This window comes from Neopsephotus bourkii, unplaced genomic scaffold (genome assembly GCF_033783945.1).
Source record: "Neopsephotus bourkii isolate Nb327-2 ecotype Australia unplaced genomic scaffold, CSIRO-AGI_Nbou_v1 NB_140, whole genome shotgun sequence".
Lineage (NCBI taxonomy): Eukaryota > Metazoa > Chordata > Aves > Psittaciformes > Psittacidae > Neopsephotus > Neopsephotus bourkii.
In genome coordinates, this window is record NW_026900657.1 from 523,724 (window position 1) to 538,506 (window position 14,783).

Sequence of the window (14,783 nt, forward strand, 5' to 3'; positions counted from 1 at the left end):
GTGTTCAATATGAAATGATTCCAGGTATCAGGACATGAAACGTGTAATCCTTTGGGAGCATTTGGGTGGTAGAGACCAGAAGTACGGTACTTACTTTTCTTCGTATGTGGGCAATTCTGGTGTTAGGATGGCATAGTTAATAATAAGCGGATTTTGGCACAAGGACTATAATTTAGAAGTTGCTAGGTCTGCAGAGGTTGGTAAGCATTCCTTACCATGTTACTTTCTTTGTAAATAACAACATTACATTTCAAAATGTGAAGTGCAACTTGTGATCTTTTATCTGTTTAAAAATATCTCTTGATGTCTATATAAAGTACCTTTTCTTTCCTTTTGAAAGACTTGAATGCCAGTTTATCTTTAAATGCTGTTTGGAATGAGAAGGAATATTCTCTGACAAGTTACTTACAATGCAGGAGCTGTGTCATTCAGTCGATTTCTCCATGTCCTTTGATAGGAGTTGAGGTTATTCATTTCAATAACAAAGTACAGTCTTGGGTAAGTCAAATTAGTTTACTTTGTATATTAAAATGATTACTGAATTATTTGTATCTTAAATATTAAAATACTATTTTTTTAAAAGCTAGAATGAAAATTTTATTTTATCATATGAATTGTGTATGATTCATCTAATTTCTACCATAGAGATTTGAAATTATAGTTACGAGTTGAGTTCAGGTCACTTAATGTATTTGTAGTTGTCTGTACCTAATTTGATGTGATGCCTATATTGAAAGGGATAGGAAAGTAGGCAGCAGCTATCCATGTCTTTCATGAAAGGAATACCAGAACAATACATATTTACAGAAATTATAGTCAGACTTGAACGTTCAGACATGTAGTTTTATATGATTTCTGGCACTAAAAAAATATTAATCAGACCCTGATGGATGAACATGGACAAGGTCTAAAGGAGTCAACAGCAAGAAATTTTTTTATAGGTATTGTGTTTCCAACAATTTTTGCAAACTGAATTTTCAGTTGAACTCTTTGAAAGCTATGTGTATTTTTGCTGTACTCTTAGTAATTCCTTAGTTTTAGATAAAGACAGGGTGAGGCACCATCCTGAACGAGCTGTGCAGGTAACCTTAGGACAGCTATGCCTTTCCTCAATTTTCCCTCATTTGTACTGTGGATATAAATATAACTAAATTTAATCAGATTTTTGAGACTGAAACTTTGCCAAAAACTGAGTACAATCCTTAAGTTTTGAACTGTGTCCATCATTATCCACTGTACAAGCTATTTGAAATGCATTGTACAACAGTGCGATGATGGGACAAAGTTTATGAAGCATTACTTGCCATGAGAGTTGGAATTTCAAACACTATTACTAAGATTTCCTGGTATTCTAGCATTCATTTTGTATCAAAGATAATGAAATATTGAATGAATATCTACTGAAAGAATAGGAAATAATAGGATCCTCTGTGGTGTAATGAAATTATTTATCTTCTTAACAGTCTTTTTCTGTACATTTCAAATAAGGGGCTCTGTAACACTGCCAGGAAATCAGCAGCATTGTGTTCCACTTCTTTGTTGCTTTCCATGTCTGGCTGTGCAAACCAAACACTCATCAGTTTGATTCATACTGCTCGGCTAGGTAGGCGGTTGGAAGGGTGAACTAGCTGTCTTTCATCCCAGGTGCATCAGGCAGAAATGTGTAATCAGTTGGTGTTGAATTTAAAGCGTTGTGCTTTTATTAGTGTAAAACAAACAAGTGTTATGTTCTCAGCCTGCTTGTAGATTAACTTCTTCTGTTTCTTTAAGCTAGAAAGACACTGTTAATTGTTTCAGGTTTCCTGAAGAAGTGTCTTCCTTTCCTATTCTTTTCTTATATTCTGTTTCTATCAACTAGGAAGAAATCTCAGTAAACTTCTAGGCCTGGAAGAGCAATGAGGCAACAAGGCCACATCTGGCTTTGGAGAGCAGTTCTGAAAGCTAATGGCTTTCAGTAGAGATATCTAATCTGTTAATGCATGTCTGTTTCAAAGACAGGCTTGGGGAAAAACATTTTTCACCATCTTAAATAGACCCTTGAAACAATTGTCAGAACTGGCATCTTTGATTCAGATCTGTTGCAGACTGTGTGACTTATGTCTAGATTAATATGCCAGATGATTTGAATGTAAGAGTTGTGGGCATGAAGGAAGGAAGCTACTATTATTTTTTTGTGTGTGTGTGAAGATAATGTTACTTAGGAAGGTAGAATGGACTGAGGAGGAATGATGGTAGAGGTAAATACAGCTTTGATTTTATCACCTCCTTGCTTTAAATCAAATGGCTGTTGTTTTCTTATAATTGGGAATGTATGAATGCAAATGAAGAGATATAGAATGAGTCAAAGGAGTTTAAAATTATTATTTATTATATGCTATCATATATCAGAGCAAACACATGCATTAAAGTGAAGAAGCTGTGATTAAGTCAGTTTTAGCTCCCAGTTACATTCTTGAATACAAGATCCTGCTGTTGTTGAGCAATATATTTGTAGAGATAAAATCAGGATTGTAGTTTATAGTGCTGCCTACCCTGTATTAAATCATGTACACTGTCATAAGGTATCATATGTCATCTTAAATTACTTTGTGTCGTGTGCTGTCTCTAAATCAAGTACAGTTGGTTCTGGAAGGCAAGGAATTGTTCCTTTAATAGAAATCATATTGCTATAGCAAAGCAAGCTTAAAATAGAATCATCGGATTTAAGGTCTGTAATTTACTTCTAGATTTGGTAAACATTTAAAGAGGTGACACTATTTTCATGACTGAATTGTAAGGTAAGATTAACAAATCACATTTTGTAAATATATTTTAAGGTACTTTTTATCAGTTACGCATTTATATGAATAATTAGGGGGTTTTATTTACTGCTGCATTTTTACAAATTTGATTACATCATGTAATGTGTTGGCCACTGACCTAGAAACCTCCATTAACATATTCAGACTTGGTGAAATGAGTGGCATATAAACCAGTATTATTTTTATATATTCCTTAAAATACTCTAAATAATTTTATATTCCTATTTGCAGTCATTTTTTTGAAATGGTAACCACTTGAGAGAATAGAGTACTTGGCTACTTAGAGAAAATATTTTGGTACCATAAACATGGAGGGCTGAGGGTGCTGTAAGATCTATCTTAGCTAATGTAATAAATTGTCTTTCAAATGTTAAAAGGTGAACAAAACTGACAATTAAATTTTTAAACTTATTAGGGAGTTGTTGCTAGAACTGATTAGACAGTCAGCTGCTGAGACAGTAGCTTTTATATAACAGGATATTGTTTTGCTCATCATGTTACCACATTTGGCAAACTTTTATCTTAATGCGCCTATCGGGAATACCAGTCTGACCTCAATCTGAGTAAAGCCTTAATAGTTGACGTGAGGGATGCTTGCAGGAGGTGGCACGGTCATTCTCGCAGACTGTATATTTGTTATCGCATGTTAATCAGATTCATCATTCTGTTTAATAAAGATTTCATCTGCCACGCGAATGCATAATCGGCTATGTCTGAGTGACCGTCTTTTGTCTTGAGCAGATTGCTAAAACTGTATTAAGCATCATTAGACAAAAATGACGACCTTATTAATTTGTCCTTTATGTGTTTTCCAGCAGATTGGACCTCATTATTATGCAAACACAGTACACAGAGCGGCACCAGAAGTAGCTCATTAATGTTTCTTTCCCTTAGTAGGTAACAGATTATTATTGTGAAGTGTGCATGAAATAATTGCTAATTATGTGCCTGAAACTGTACAGTGATTGTCTGTCTAGATTTTTTTGATATGGTTTAAGAGCACTGTAGAAGGCTGTCAGGGGTTCCAGGTTAACAGTACCAAAGTAAGGCAACCAGAGGAAGTGAATCACAAACCATGCATTTTATCACACATTTTCCTGCCTGTAAAGAGTAAGTAGGACAGCTACGGATTGCTTTGTAGTTACCTCTCACTACATTTCTGATTGTGAAAGAAATGACTCTCAGCTGGCAAATAATTTAATAGATATGTCCATTAAGGAATAGATGCAGGCAAGTTTGAACTGTGGGCTTCCAGTAAAAATCATGGAGATTCTGAAATGGTAATTCTTGAGTTAACGTGGGTTCCTTATTTAAACACCACTAAAATCTCACATATTTGCAAATACTCTTCTTTCTATCGTGTTTTCCCAGCTACATTTGCGTTTCTTACAGGCTCTATGTTCAGTATAATTCTCCTTAAGATTTGTAAGCGTGACAGAAATTACATGTTAGGATTTGGCATTCATCTGTAGCTTGACAACTTTGTGCTAAGGGTGTAATTGGTTTAAACTGGTAGCGCTTCATACTTATCCGTTGTGCATCTTCTGTAATCTGTCTGCCACTGTGGCTGATAAGACTTGGCCACAACTGAAGTTTTTGCAGTGATAGAAATAAAATCCTGATCCATTAAGGGTTTGCATGGATTTAGCTTTATAATCTGGTTTAGAAATTGTGAGTGGTCAGATCTTGGATACAAGCTGTGCTGTCGAAAAGATGCCGTGAAAACCATTACATCAGCTTAAATTTTCTTAATGTTACTTTTGTTGACAGTATAGCCTAAATGATACAGCGACTATTTCTCAAGAAAAGTATTTGTGAGTGGCAATTGTTTATTATATATTAGCATTGAAACAGATATCTTTGAGAATTAGGAGGAGAATAACATTAATATAAGGTCCCCTCCAACCCAAACCATTCTATGAGTCTATCTGACATTACTTACCTCAGGTAATTTTAGAGTCTAACAGCATCTGGTTGGTGTTAAATAGTTGCTTATGTCAGCTAATACCATCATTTAAATATGGTGGTGGCTTCATAAAACGCAAGTTAAAATACTATATGCTAGCTGTAAAATATTCTTTAAACATTTCACATGTAATAGATCATTAGTGAGTATATGTGAAGGACAGACGTATCTTAAACTTCTGAAAAATCAATGTGAAATTGTCTGCAGAGACCAAATTCCCTTTCCTGCACTGTTAGCTGCTGGGCAAGTGGATATTTGCTTGCTAAAACACTTGACTGATACAAATACAAAATAGTTGGTTAGGCTTTGAAGAAATAATTATTTCTTTTATTTTACTTGGATTATTTAAAATGACAGGGAATATAAAGCTCTAAACAGGCACAGGGGTACTATTAATTACAGAGGTTCTGCAACCATGATTGTCACCATTTGTAATAAATGCTTTCTAGACTTGTAGTGATAATATTGCATACACTGATAAGTATGTTTAAATACAGTACAAGTGCCTATAAAGACACTCCTTTCTGTAAAAACATGCATACAAGTTGCGGATAATTGTTAAATCAAGCTAAAAAGGGTTTGTATCTGCAATAGTTTGCACTTTTGCTTCACAAACTGTACTTTTCAATTCCTATGAAATGACATTCTCTGCTCTGCATTTTTTCCCTCCCAGCTACTTTGAGGTTAATGATTTGTTTAGTTACCAATTTTAATCAATTACCACAATTAGATCTGATCTGTTATTTTCAGTGGGTGATTTTATTTCATTCGGAAAACAAGAGCTCCACCACACCAGTTCTTGAGCACTTGCATGAGGCTTCTTGAGTATTTCCACAAATATTGTACTGACAGGCTAGGGGATATTGGAACTTACCTGAGTTTAAATGGATTAAGTGTTTTCAGAGAATCCCTGTGCACACTGTCAGAAGGGAAGAGCCATAAATGACCTTGGAAAAGGTCTTTTGTGTTGCTTCTTTCTGCTGGTGCCAGAATCAGTTGTCTCCCAGGAATTAATCTGTCTGAATTGCTTTACTTGTGCTTGACGCTGAATGTGATTATTTGCACTTGGCCAAAAATACATTCATTCCTTCTCTCTCGGCGAGGGGAAGGAGACCCTCACTGTGGTCACTGCTGTTTTCCACTGACACTGCTTTTTGAATTGTGTGGAATGCGTTGAAAATACTTGCAGGCCACAGTTACCTGTGTCATAAAAGCAATGTTTGGATGCTGTTTATCAATATTGTTGTTTGCTGAAGATGCAGCCCTATTAAAGAAGAAAAAATGGGTTTATAATTTATAATAAATGCCTCTGTGGGTGCTGGTGTGTACCATGTTTCATTGCAAAGTGTCCCATGTATTTGTTGTCATGACCCTGTTTACAGTATTCTTTGATAAGGCTGAAAGCTCTAGGTATGTGACTGGATTTGTCATTCTCTAGTTCATTCCTTGAGAGCTATATTTAAGTGAAACTCAATCCTATTCACTGATAAATACCTGACAACCTGAAAGCCATCTTGCAGTTGCTAGCATGTTTGATGTCTTCTTCTTTTGAGACCTGAATTATCCTTCTTCTCTTGAATAATAGTACCAGATACTTTAAAGTTTATTTGCACAAGTGCCGATTTCCATGGTCACTGACAAGAGGGGATAACTCTTGGGTGACTACTAACTAGTTAAGGAGTGTATTGCCCCATAAACCCAGTACAGGGAGGGATGCAGAAACTGGCCTGGAAAGCACAGGAATGAGGCCAGCTAATAAAACGCATTCTTTCTCTGGATATTCTCATGATATAATTTATAGAATTTACCCAATTTTATTTTTAAATTGCAAAGTACCGTTTCTTCTCTTTCTGCAGTTTAATTCTCATTAATCATAAATGTCTTCATGCGAGATATTGTTAGGAGGGTGAATAAGAAGATACAATCTGCAGAGTTTTTAGTCGGTTGATGACACTACATTTCTGTCTCTGATAGAGCTTGCTGAGTGTCAGAAGATGTTAGACACGGATGATAAAGCTGGTCAGCAGAGGTGCAATCCAGACAACAGCAGGAGTGATTGGGGGGAAGCCAGTAAATGCACTATGTTATCTTTCTCACCTGGAAGTATAGCTTTCCTTCATTGTTGAGGTCAGGGACAATTATGTAGGTTCCCTTAAGTGTTGTAGGATGATTTCGTAGCATCTGATATGATATGCTTTTACCAGGAAGATCTCTTAGTTGAGGATGGTTTTTATCACTGATGATGGCAGAGATTATTTCCATTTAAATGTAGCACTAGATCCATAACTTGTGCCTCTGTGGCTTTAGGACTGTGATGTTAAAATGGACCGGTCTGGGCGCAAGCCTGATGGGGGTGCATGAAAGCATCTCTGTTCATGGGGGCTGCTCACAAAGTGATCTTCTGAGAAAAACTGCATACAGGAGAGAAAGAAGAGTTAAAATATATATAAGTACTTTAAATATTTTTTTAGCAAGATATTTAAAAGTACAGGAAAACAGGAACTTGCTCAACGTATATTAAATCTCCCTAAAGTGCTGAGACAGTCACCAGCACTGTGATTTATTGTCTGTCTGGCACTGATAATCAAGTGATCCTTCATCAACAGGCCAATGCTTACTGAAGATGTGAGTGACAAATGCAACAATTTTGCTTTCTTCCTTTGCAGTAGTGCTGTATTGATGAAAAAGTAGAATAAGGTTTTGTGTATAAAAACTCAGGTCATCTCTGCAGGCAAAGCTAGCTTTGAAGGAAAGCCTGAGTTGGGAAGTTTCTGTCCTTCCGCTACTCCTAGGTCTTAATCTGTGCCTTGGTCTGTTCCTCTGCTGCGACAGGGCAACTCTTAAAGAAGCTGCATTGCAAAATGCATCTCCGGAATGGTTTGGATTAAGAATATTGCCATTTCTGACAGATTATCTCTAAACTGGATCATTTGAGGCATTTGATTTGTGGTACAATTGCACAAATGGGTTTTATCACAAAAAGTGAGATCTGGGACATGAAGAAGCAGAAAGTTAGTGTGCTGAGAGCTGGAGCTTGAAAGTTATGGAAAATGTACAGTAGCAGCTGCTGAAATTACAGATTCAACATTCTGATTGTTTTATAGTCTAATGAGCAGCCCTTGCTGCAAGCTAGTATTTTTATACTGATTATGTCAGCCACATAGTGCAGCTGCCACTGACTCTTCAATCAGCAGTAACAAAACCCCTCTTTGTTATCAGTATGGGAAATATCTTGGCCATTGTGGGTGTGAATTCAAAACAGAATAGCAGTCATGCACAGGCAAAATTAAAAGCTCCACGATTCATTGACAGGAGTCTAAGCGTTGTGTTTAAATGACTATATTCAAGTCTTTCTTAAATCTGTGCTTTACCTTGTTGCATAATTAAGATATAGATGAAGCAGTTAAAGCAACTGAATGCCACAGAACTTTTATTCATTAGGTGCATCTAAACTTCTCTCTAAACTAAACATCATTCGTTTTGTATACTGAACTCACCCTTCTTGTAAATTTCTGTTCTATTATAAAATGCTAACCTCTAGTCAAGGTAAGCACATTTGTAATTGAACTTTTATTTTATTCTTAAAGTGAGTGTACTTTCAAGTAGTTTGACACTTAAGTTTACTAAGTGATAGCCATTTTTCACACTTTAAGAGCCAAGTGGTTGTAGTAGAATGAAAGAGGGAATTAGATTTGTTGCAGATGTTTTCTAAGTCAGCTACCCCTGGGTTCTGTGAACCATTCCACCTTTCTAGGAAAGTAGAATAAAATGGACCTATATAATGTGAATATAGTATTATAGGTTTACCTAATTAAACTCCATGGTGTGTATGAGACCAGGCAGACTGTGGTATGGACAGGGATATTCTCTGTGGTAGTTATCTCTGGCTAGTTTCCTGTAGGAATTCTAGTTTGGGAACTTTTCTAGTTCTTAAATTGCAACCATACAGCACTAATATAAGGTAGGGGGGTGGAAAGACAGACAATTACGATCATTCTTCCATATGTCATTTGTATATGGTATTGGTTATTTTTATTGTTTAAGTTCATAGTTTCTTCATATTGATGGAATACATTTGGCCAAATTCTTTGCCTGAAGTAAGTGGAGCCAAGGACAAATTTGGATTTCTCCTCTCTGAAAGGCTTGAAATAATAATTTTTTAAAAACGGCTAAGATTTTAAAGATTTTTATGGTGTTCATAGCTAGATGTGTGGCTATACAAAGGTTTAACCATGTCTTTCTTCAGGGAGGAACAAGGCTATCAGATAAAACAATATCTCAGCACATTTGAATTCACGTAAATCGTACGTGACTCCAGACATGTTTGAGCTGTCTTTCCTACGGCTTCCTAGTACAGAGATGGAAAAAAGCTTCTCAGAACGTTTAGCTGGTGTTCATTAGGTGCTTTGGAATGGTCAGATTAAAATTTATGTAGAAGCATGAGTTATTATTGCTTAATGGACCTGTGTCAGTTTTGTACCATTTCCATGCTACCACAGCTTACTTTTAAATTGTAAATTTAAATATTTTAATAATGTAAAAATAACAAGTGTTTTCATTCTAATTGGTACAGAATCATTAAAATCTATGTAGGATCTCATTTATGTTGGTGGTTTTTTTCTTAATGCAGTGTACAAAATGGTTATTTTAGCTTTAGATTAAAGTGAAGAGTTATTCTTGGGCAGTTTTGATATCTAAATTTTGTATTTTATAAACCTCAGCTGCAATTCACACTTGTGGAAACTGTAAGTGTCCTTTTATTTTTAACAGCAGCCTAGGGTATGGTTGAAAGAGGCATATTTCCATTTTGGCTTTTGTTTGAGCAGCTTCCAAAACATCAGTCTACTTTTTTTTCTGGAAAATTTGCCAAGTCTAGCTCAGATCAAGTTTCTTTGTTGAATTTGTTCTTTTAAGCATCTGGATCAGAAACCATATCCCATACTATGCAGTAATGAAACATTTGGAAATCATCTGAGAAATTGTAGTAAAGGCATGATAGTACTGTACATTCTTTTTAAAAGTAAGACATCTGTAGCTTACAGAGTAGTTTAGAGGGGTTTTTTTGAGTGAATGTGATTTTGCTTGAACCACCCTACCATGAGATTACACCTCATTCTTCTGGGAAACAAGCAGGCGTTATCTCTTAAACTGTTGTCATCCCTCTTATCACTGTAAACTATGGTTTTGCTTCATGCATATAAATATTCCATGCCAAATTTTAACATTCTGGGATATTTCTGCATGGAGAAAATATTTATAAGTAAAGTTTATTTTTAATGTAACTCATAAAACCAATCTGTGGCAAACTGGTAAATGAGTTGGTTTAGTTTTTCTCATGTATTGCGCTACTTACGCTTTTCAAAAGAAGAATCAGTGCGGTACATGTAAGTTCATCAGTGGAGCTAAACCCCCTCATTTTACTAGTTTAAAATGAATCATTAGAATTTATAGTAATAGAGAAAATGTTTTTCCCGTGTCATAAACTTGAGAGCCATTGTGTAAAGTCAAATCTGCTCATGCTATAGTTTCAGTATAAATTGTGTTGAAGAATACAGTTTGAAGAGAAACAGATCTAAATTCTAGTGGTAAAGAATTATCATGCCCTCTTAATTAGCTGTAAGACTACTAAATTGAAGAAATGTTTGTCCATTAAATACAGTCCTCCTTGTAAAAAAATCCTCAGGAAGGATGGGGAGAAGAAGAGAAGGCACTTGGGGAATTTGGAAAGGAATATGTATGTTCTGCATTACTTTTAAAGCAAATATATTTATACTCTGAGAAGAATTAGTGCTGTAGCCAAAACACTCGTTACATTCCTCCGCAGTGCGCTGTCCACATGACTGACTGTGATTAAGAGGCAAGCTTTATTTGGGTTTTTTTTTGGTGCATGCAGATGTCTGAATGTTAATTATAATGAGTCGTTCTTTAATTAATTTATTTCCCAACTATTTTGTTGCTTTGAAAGTCATGCAAAGCAACAAGAGAACCCCCATGAATGGAACCAGAATGTTTCCTTTCTTACAGCTAGATTTCAACTATCAGCTGATAAAACAGACCCCAAATCCAAACCACTTGTTGCTTTGGATTTTGTTCTGAATGTCACCTTCAGGGAATGAATCTGAGCCAATTTTCTCTTCAAGAGAGTGGAATTTTTACTTCCTTTCTCTTTTAGGCTCGTCTTATCTACCGCCACTTTGTTATATGGTATCCCTTGTAAAATGTATTCCTCTGCAGTATGTATTTCAGTAGTTATATTAGAAACGTTTAGCCTGTCTAGAATGACATTAACGTGGTGGATAATCAAAGGAGACAAGTCAAGAGAGGCATTTTTCAATAATACAAATTTGTCCTTCATCTCAAAGTTTATTCATCAGCATTCAGGGAAATCCTGCTTGTTTGACAAGAGTGTTAGATACTCTTGCAAAGGAATTTACACAAATATTTAATCTCTCTGAGTGTGAATAATCACTTTCCTCAATGGGGCACACATGAGGCTCAGGGCTTCCTGGAGTCATCGGTTTACCTGGCACTGGGGATAGTGTGTGCAACAAGTTCTTGTTTTTTCCAATTTCCAAATACTGTGCTGGGTTTGGTTTGCTTTTAAAGGCTGTTTTCTTGCACCCTTCTGTGTCATCCAACATGATTTTTTTCCTCCCCTGGTGTTGGGCCTGTTTGCTCAACTGTGAATGTCCTTGTACTGATGAAGGAGAAAGCATGAATGGTTGTACCACACAGAACAAGCAGGAAAAAGCAGATGGCTGCTCTGTTAATGGGGCTTCTCCACTTGATCTCACAGGGAGAGAGACCTTTTCCTTGTCAGAATTTCTCAAAGCTCATTGATTTTTCATTTATTTGCTTTTGAATCACTGCTGTGCTGTTATCAGTAGATGCTGAACCTTTCACTGGGCTGCACATTTCACTACTTTTGTGATACTTCCTCTTTTAGGATTCCTGGACAGAACTTTCCTTTCCCCTTTGCATTAGGAGCGTTCATTAGATTCTGAATAATCAAGGCACAGTCGCTCTTTTTTGTGGTTATTTGTTTAATAAATACAGTATATTTTTTACAGTTTTTGCTTAGTACTTCAAAATACGAAAATAAAGATTTAGCAGAACAATTTTGCTTTCTAGTTCAGCAGCTCTGAATTCTTTTTACATAGCAGATTTTCCCCCAAAGTTCCGTTTAAAATGCATTTCTTTAAATAAAACAAAGCCCACAAAAGAGATTCTGGATGAAAGTTTTGCCATGTTGTACAGCATTATTCAAGTTCTTCATCCTCTTCTGAAGGAAACTGGGACGGAATGCCTTGAGATCAAGGTTGCAGAACTGAACAAAGTTTTCCAAAGCTCTGTGCTTAAGCAGGAACAGCTGCAGTCTTGTATTGCTGCTTTTTTAATTAATCAAACCCACTTCCTCCACTGGATACTTCCTTATGGTCTGGAGCTGGAAAATATGAAAATAGGAATTTAATACAGATTCAGGCTTACTTACTTTTGCATTTGCTTTTCTAGAACAAATTAATATAGCTAGAGTGTTATTTTTCTCTTCTCTATCGTCTTATTACTAGTATTTTTATAATAGACTGAATCACAGTCCTTCAAAGCTTTATTTTCTGCAGTTCTATCCATGCCAGCTGTCTCTTGGGCAGCAATGGAGCTCTTGAGCAGGAGTTATAGAGCCATTCCTCTGCTTTATAGCACATATTTTACTATATTAACACAGTCTGTCCCTATTACAGGAGGGTTCTCAACCATTTGTTTGGTATGATTAGAGATGATTGCTAGTCATTAAAGATTCTATTGATTTTCTTTTTGGCAAAAGTTAGGAATGTCAGCTTATATAACTCATTTGTCATCACTGAACTGGGGGTTGAATCTTTCTTCATTACTGTGTTTTCCAGTAGCGTGACTCTGAACTCCATTGGGTTTATATTGTCATGACTTAATCTTAGAACTCTGTAAAAGAATTGTTTTGTAAAGGAGGGGGAAGCAGTCTTTGTAGCTGCGTCTGCAAAAGAACATGTATTTCAGTCATTTTGGTGCTGCATGGCATATTAAACAAAAAAGTTGAAATGTTAGCATTCAAAAGATGCTTCCTTCCCATTTGTGTTCTATATTAAGCCATAGGTACCATACTAGACCAATGAAAAATTAACTTATGAAAAATGTAACCCAGGCCTACTTCTACTATTTTTCATGACTGTTACTGTTGGTTTGGTTTTGTTTTGTTTTTTTATTACTAAGTTTATGGATCGATTAAATGACATACACAGATAATACTAAAATCTTTGTGAGTAAAGTGCTTAACATTAACTTAAATCAATACACACCTTTTCCCACTGTCCATCTGGACTCCTGGACTCCACTGCGAAGTGTCCTGCTCATGCCACTAAGTATGTTTTGGAGCAGATAGACTATGGACATGTCTGTTTATTTGAGAGTTGGAAAAGTGCTGGAGGAATATGTATGTCAGTAAGGATGAGGGGTGGCTGGAGAAACAGAAAACAGCTGTAAAAAAAACCCCAATGTTTAAAATGTATTTTGGATGGAGTAGAAGTTTGCCTGAAAGACAAGCTTGAAATGTAGAAATACCACCACTTGTGATGATAACAAAGGCTTATGTGCAAGTAGGACACGTTGTGCTCTTTGAAGAGGTGCCTGTTTCCTTTTAAACATCCAGGGTAATGTGTCACTTTCATTCTGGTGGTAATGTAATGGAGACAAAATGCACAGATTTTCTTCTTGGGGACAAGTAAAGTGGGTGGATGGTTCCCAATTTAATTCCTAGAAAATTGTGAGTATGAACATCAGGTTACTTTGATTAAAATATATTTCTAGTGCTTGGGATTGTACAGTAAAGATAAGAAACAATAAAAATATGTTTTAAAAACCTGAAAAACAAAGAGAGATAATTTGTTCTTGTAGATTTTATATCATTTTTAGGTTTCAGAGGCTGGAGTTGTGACTTCAGACCATGTCACTGTATGAAGTAACTGGTCCATTTTGGCTATGAAATTTCCATATTACTCAATTCTTTATTGCCTGTGAAGTCAGCCATGTCGTACCAACTGTACGCAATAAATTTTCAGGACCTGGAACAATGGAAGAAACTTTGATGATCCCCTTTTTAAAAGAGTAACTGAACAAAAAGCTGTGAAAGTGTGGGACAAAACAGCTATTTGAATTGGAATTCCCAGGAAGAAGTAATAAATCCTTTAACTAATGGGAAGGTTTGGGTGATAGACAAATGTGCTGTAGCCAGTGTTTCAAGAGCCACGGATCTGGACCTAGACAGTCTAAGTCAGAAACTGATATATAAATCAGAGGTCAGGAGTGCTGCTTGGAGCCACAGCTGCTGCCTTATATTGCTGACCAAAGGCTGCCTTAAACAGAGTTATTAATCCAGTCATATAGGGTGGCTGTACTTGCAGTTGCCATTACTCATCTGAAGGGCTGATTTGTCCAGGTATTGCTAATAGAGATGGCTGGAGAACTTATCTTTGAGCCTATTAGATTTAGCAGTGGGACAGTATTCTGATAAAAAATAATTATCTTAGAGGGAGAGGTTGAAAAAGATTGAGAGAATCTTTGTAATTCAGACAGTAAATATGAGCAGGATGTGAGGAGTGTGGACAACTTTGAGAAATTTGATTGAAGCTTAGAAAATTCTCAAAATTGTGAGATGTTGATTGATGTTTATTGTGGGATTTTATTGTTTTAAATCCATGTAAACCCACTGTGTCCACTTTTTCTGTTATACATGTGAAGCAATGACATGCAGTCTCAAATTCCTGGGGCTGCAGGGAAGGACTGTCTCCATCAGCAGAAACTGTGAGGGTTATCACTAGGCCAGGGACAGTGAACTCCAGACTGTGAACTCCAATTTTATAACCCTACCCTTAAGAAATATGCCAGAGAGTCACTACTGGGTTCTTCTCAGGTCAAAGGAAGCAGAAGATTATATATATCTAACATGGAAGAACAGCCTGTGCTGGAGGGGAGCCTTCTACTTACAG

The 14,783-nt window shown here is 36.2% G+C and overlaps 1 protein-coding gene across 3 annotated transcripts in view; it reads left to right on the top strand.

Annotated features, from left to right (window-relative positions):
- BRIP1 (BRCA1 interacting helicase 1) overlaps positions 1 to 14,783 on the top strand; it is a 119,606-nt gene that overhangs the window by 72,023 nt on the left and 32,800 nt on the right. For 2 of the 3 annotated variants that reach the window (XM_061368415.1, XM_061368423.1), the window contains exon 24: positions 341 to 498. In XM_061368415.1, the coding sequence (XP_061224399.1) occupies positions 341 to 498 (158 nt within the window). The remainder of the gene's footprint in view (positions 1 to 340; positions 499 to 14,783) is intronic. The other variant, XM_061368432.1, reaches the window with a different exon arrangement.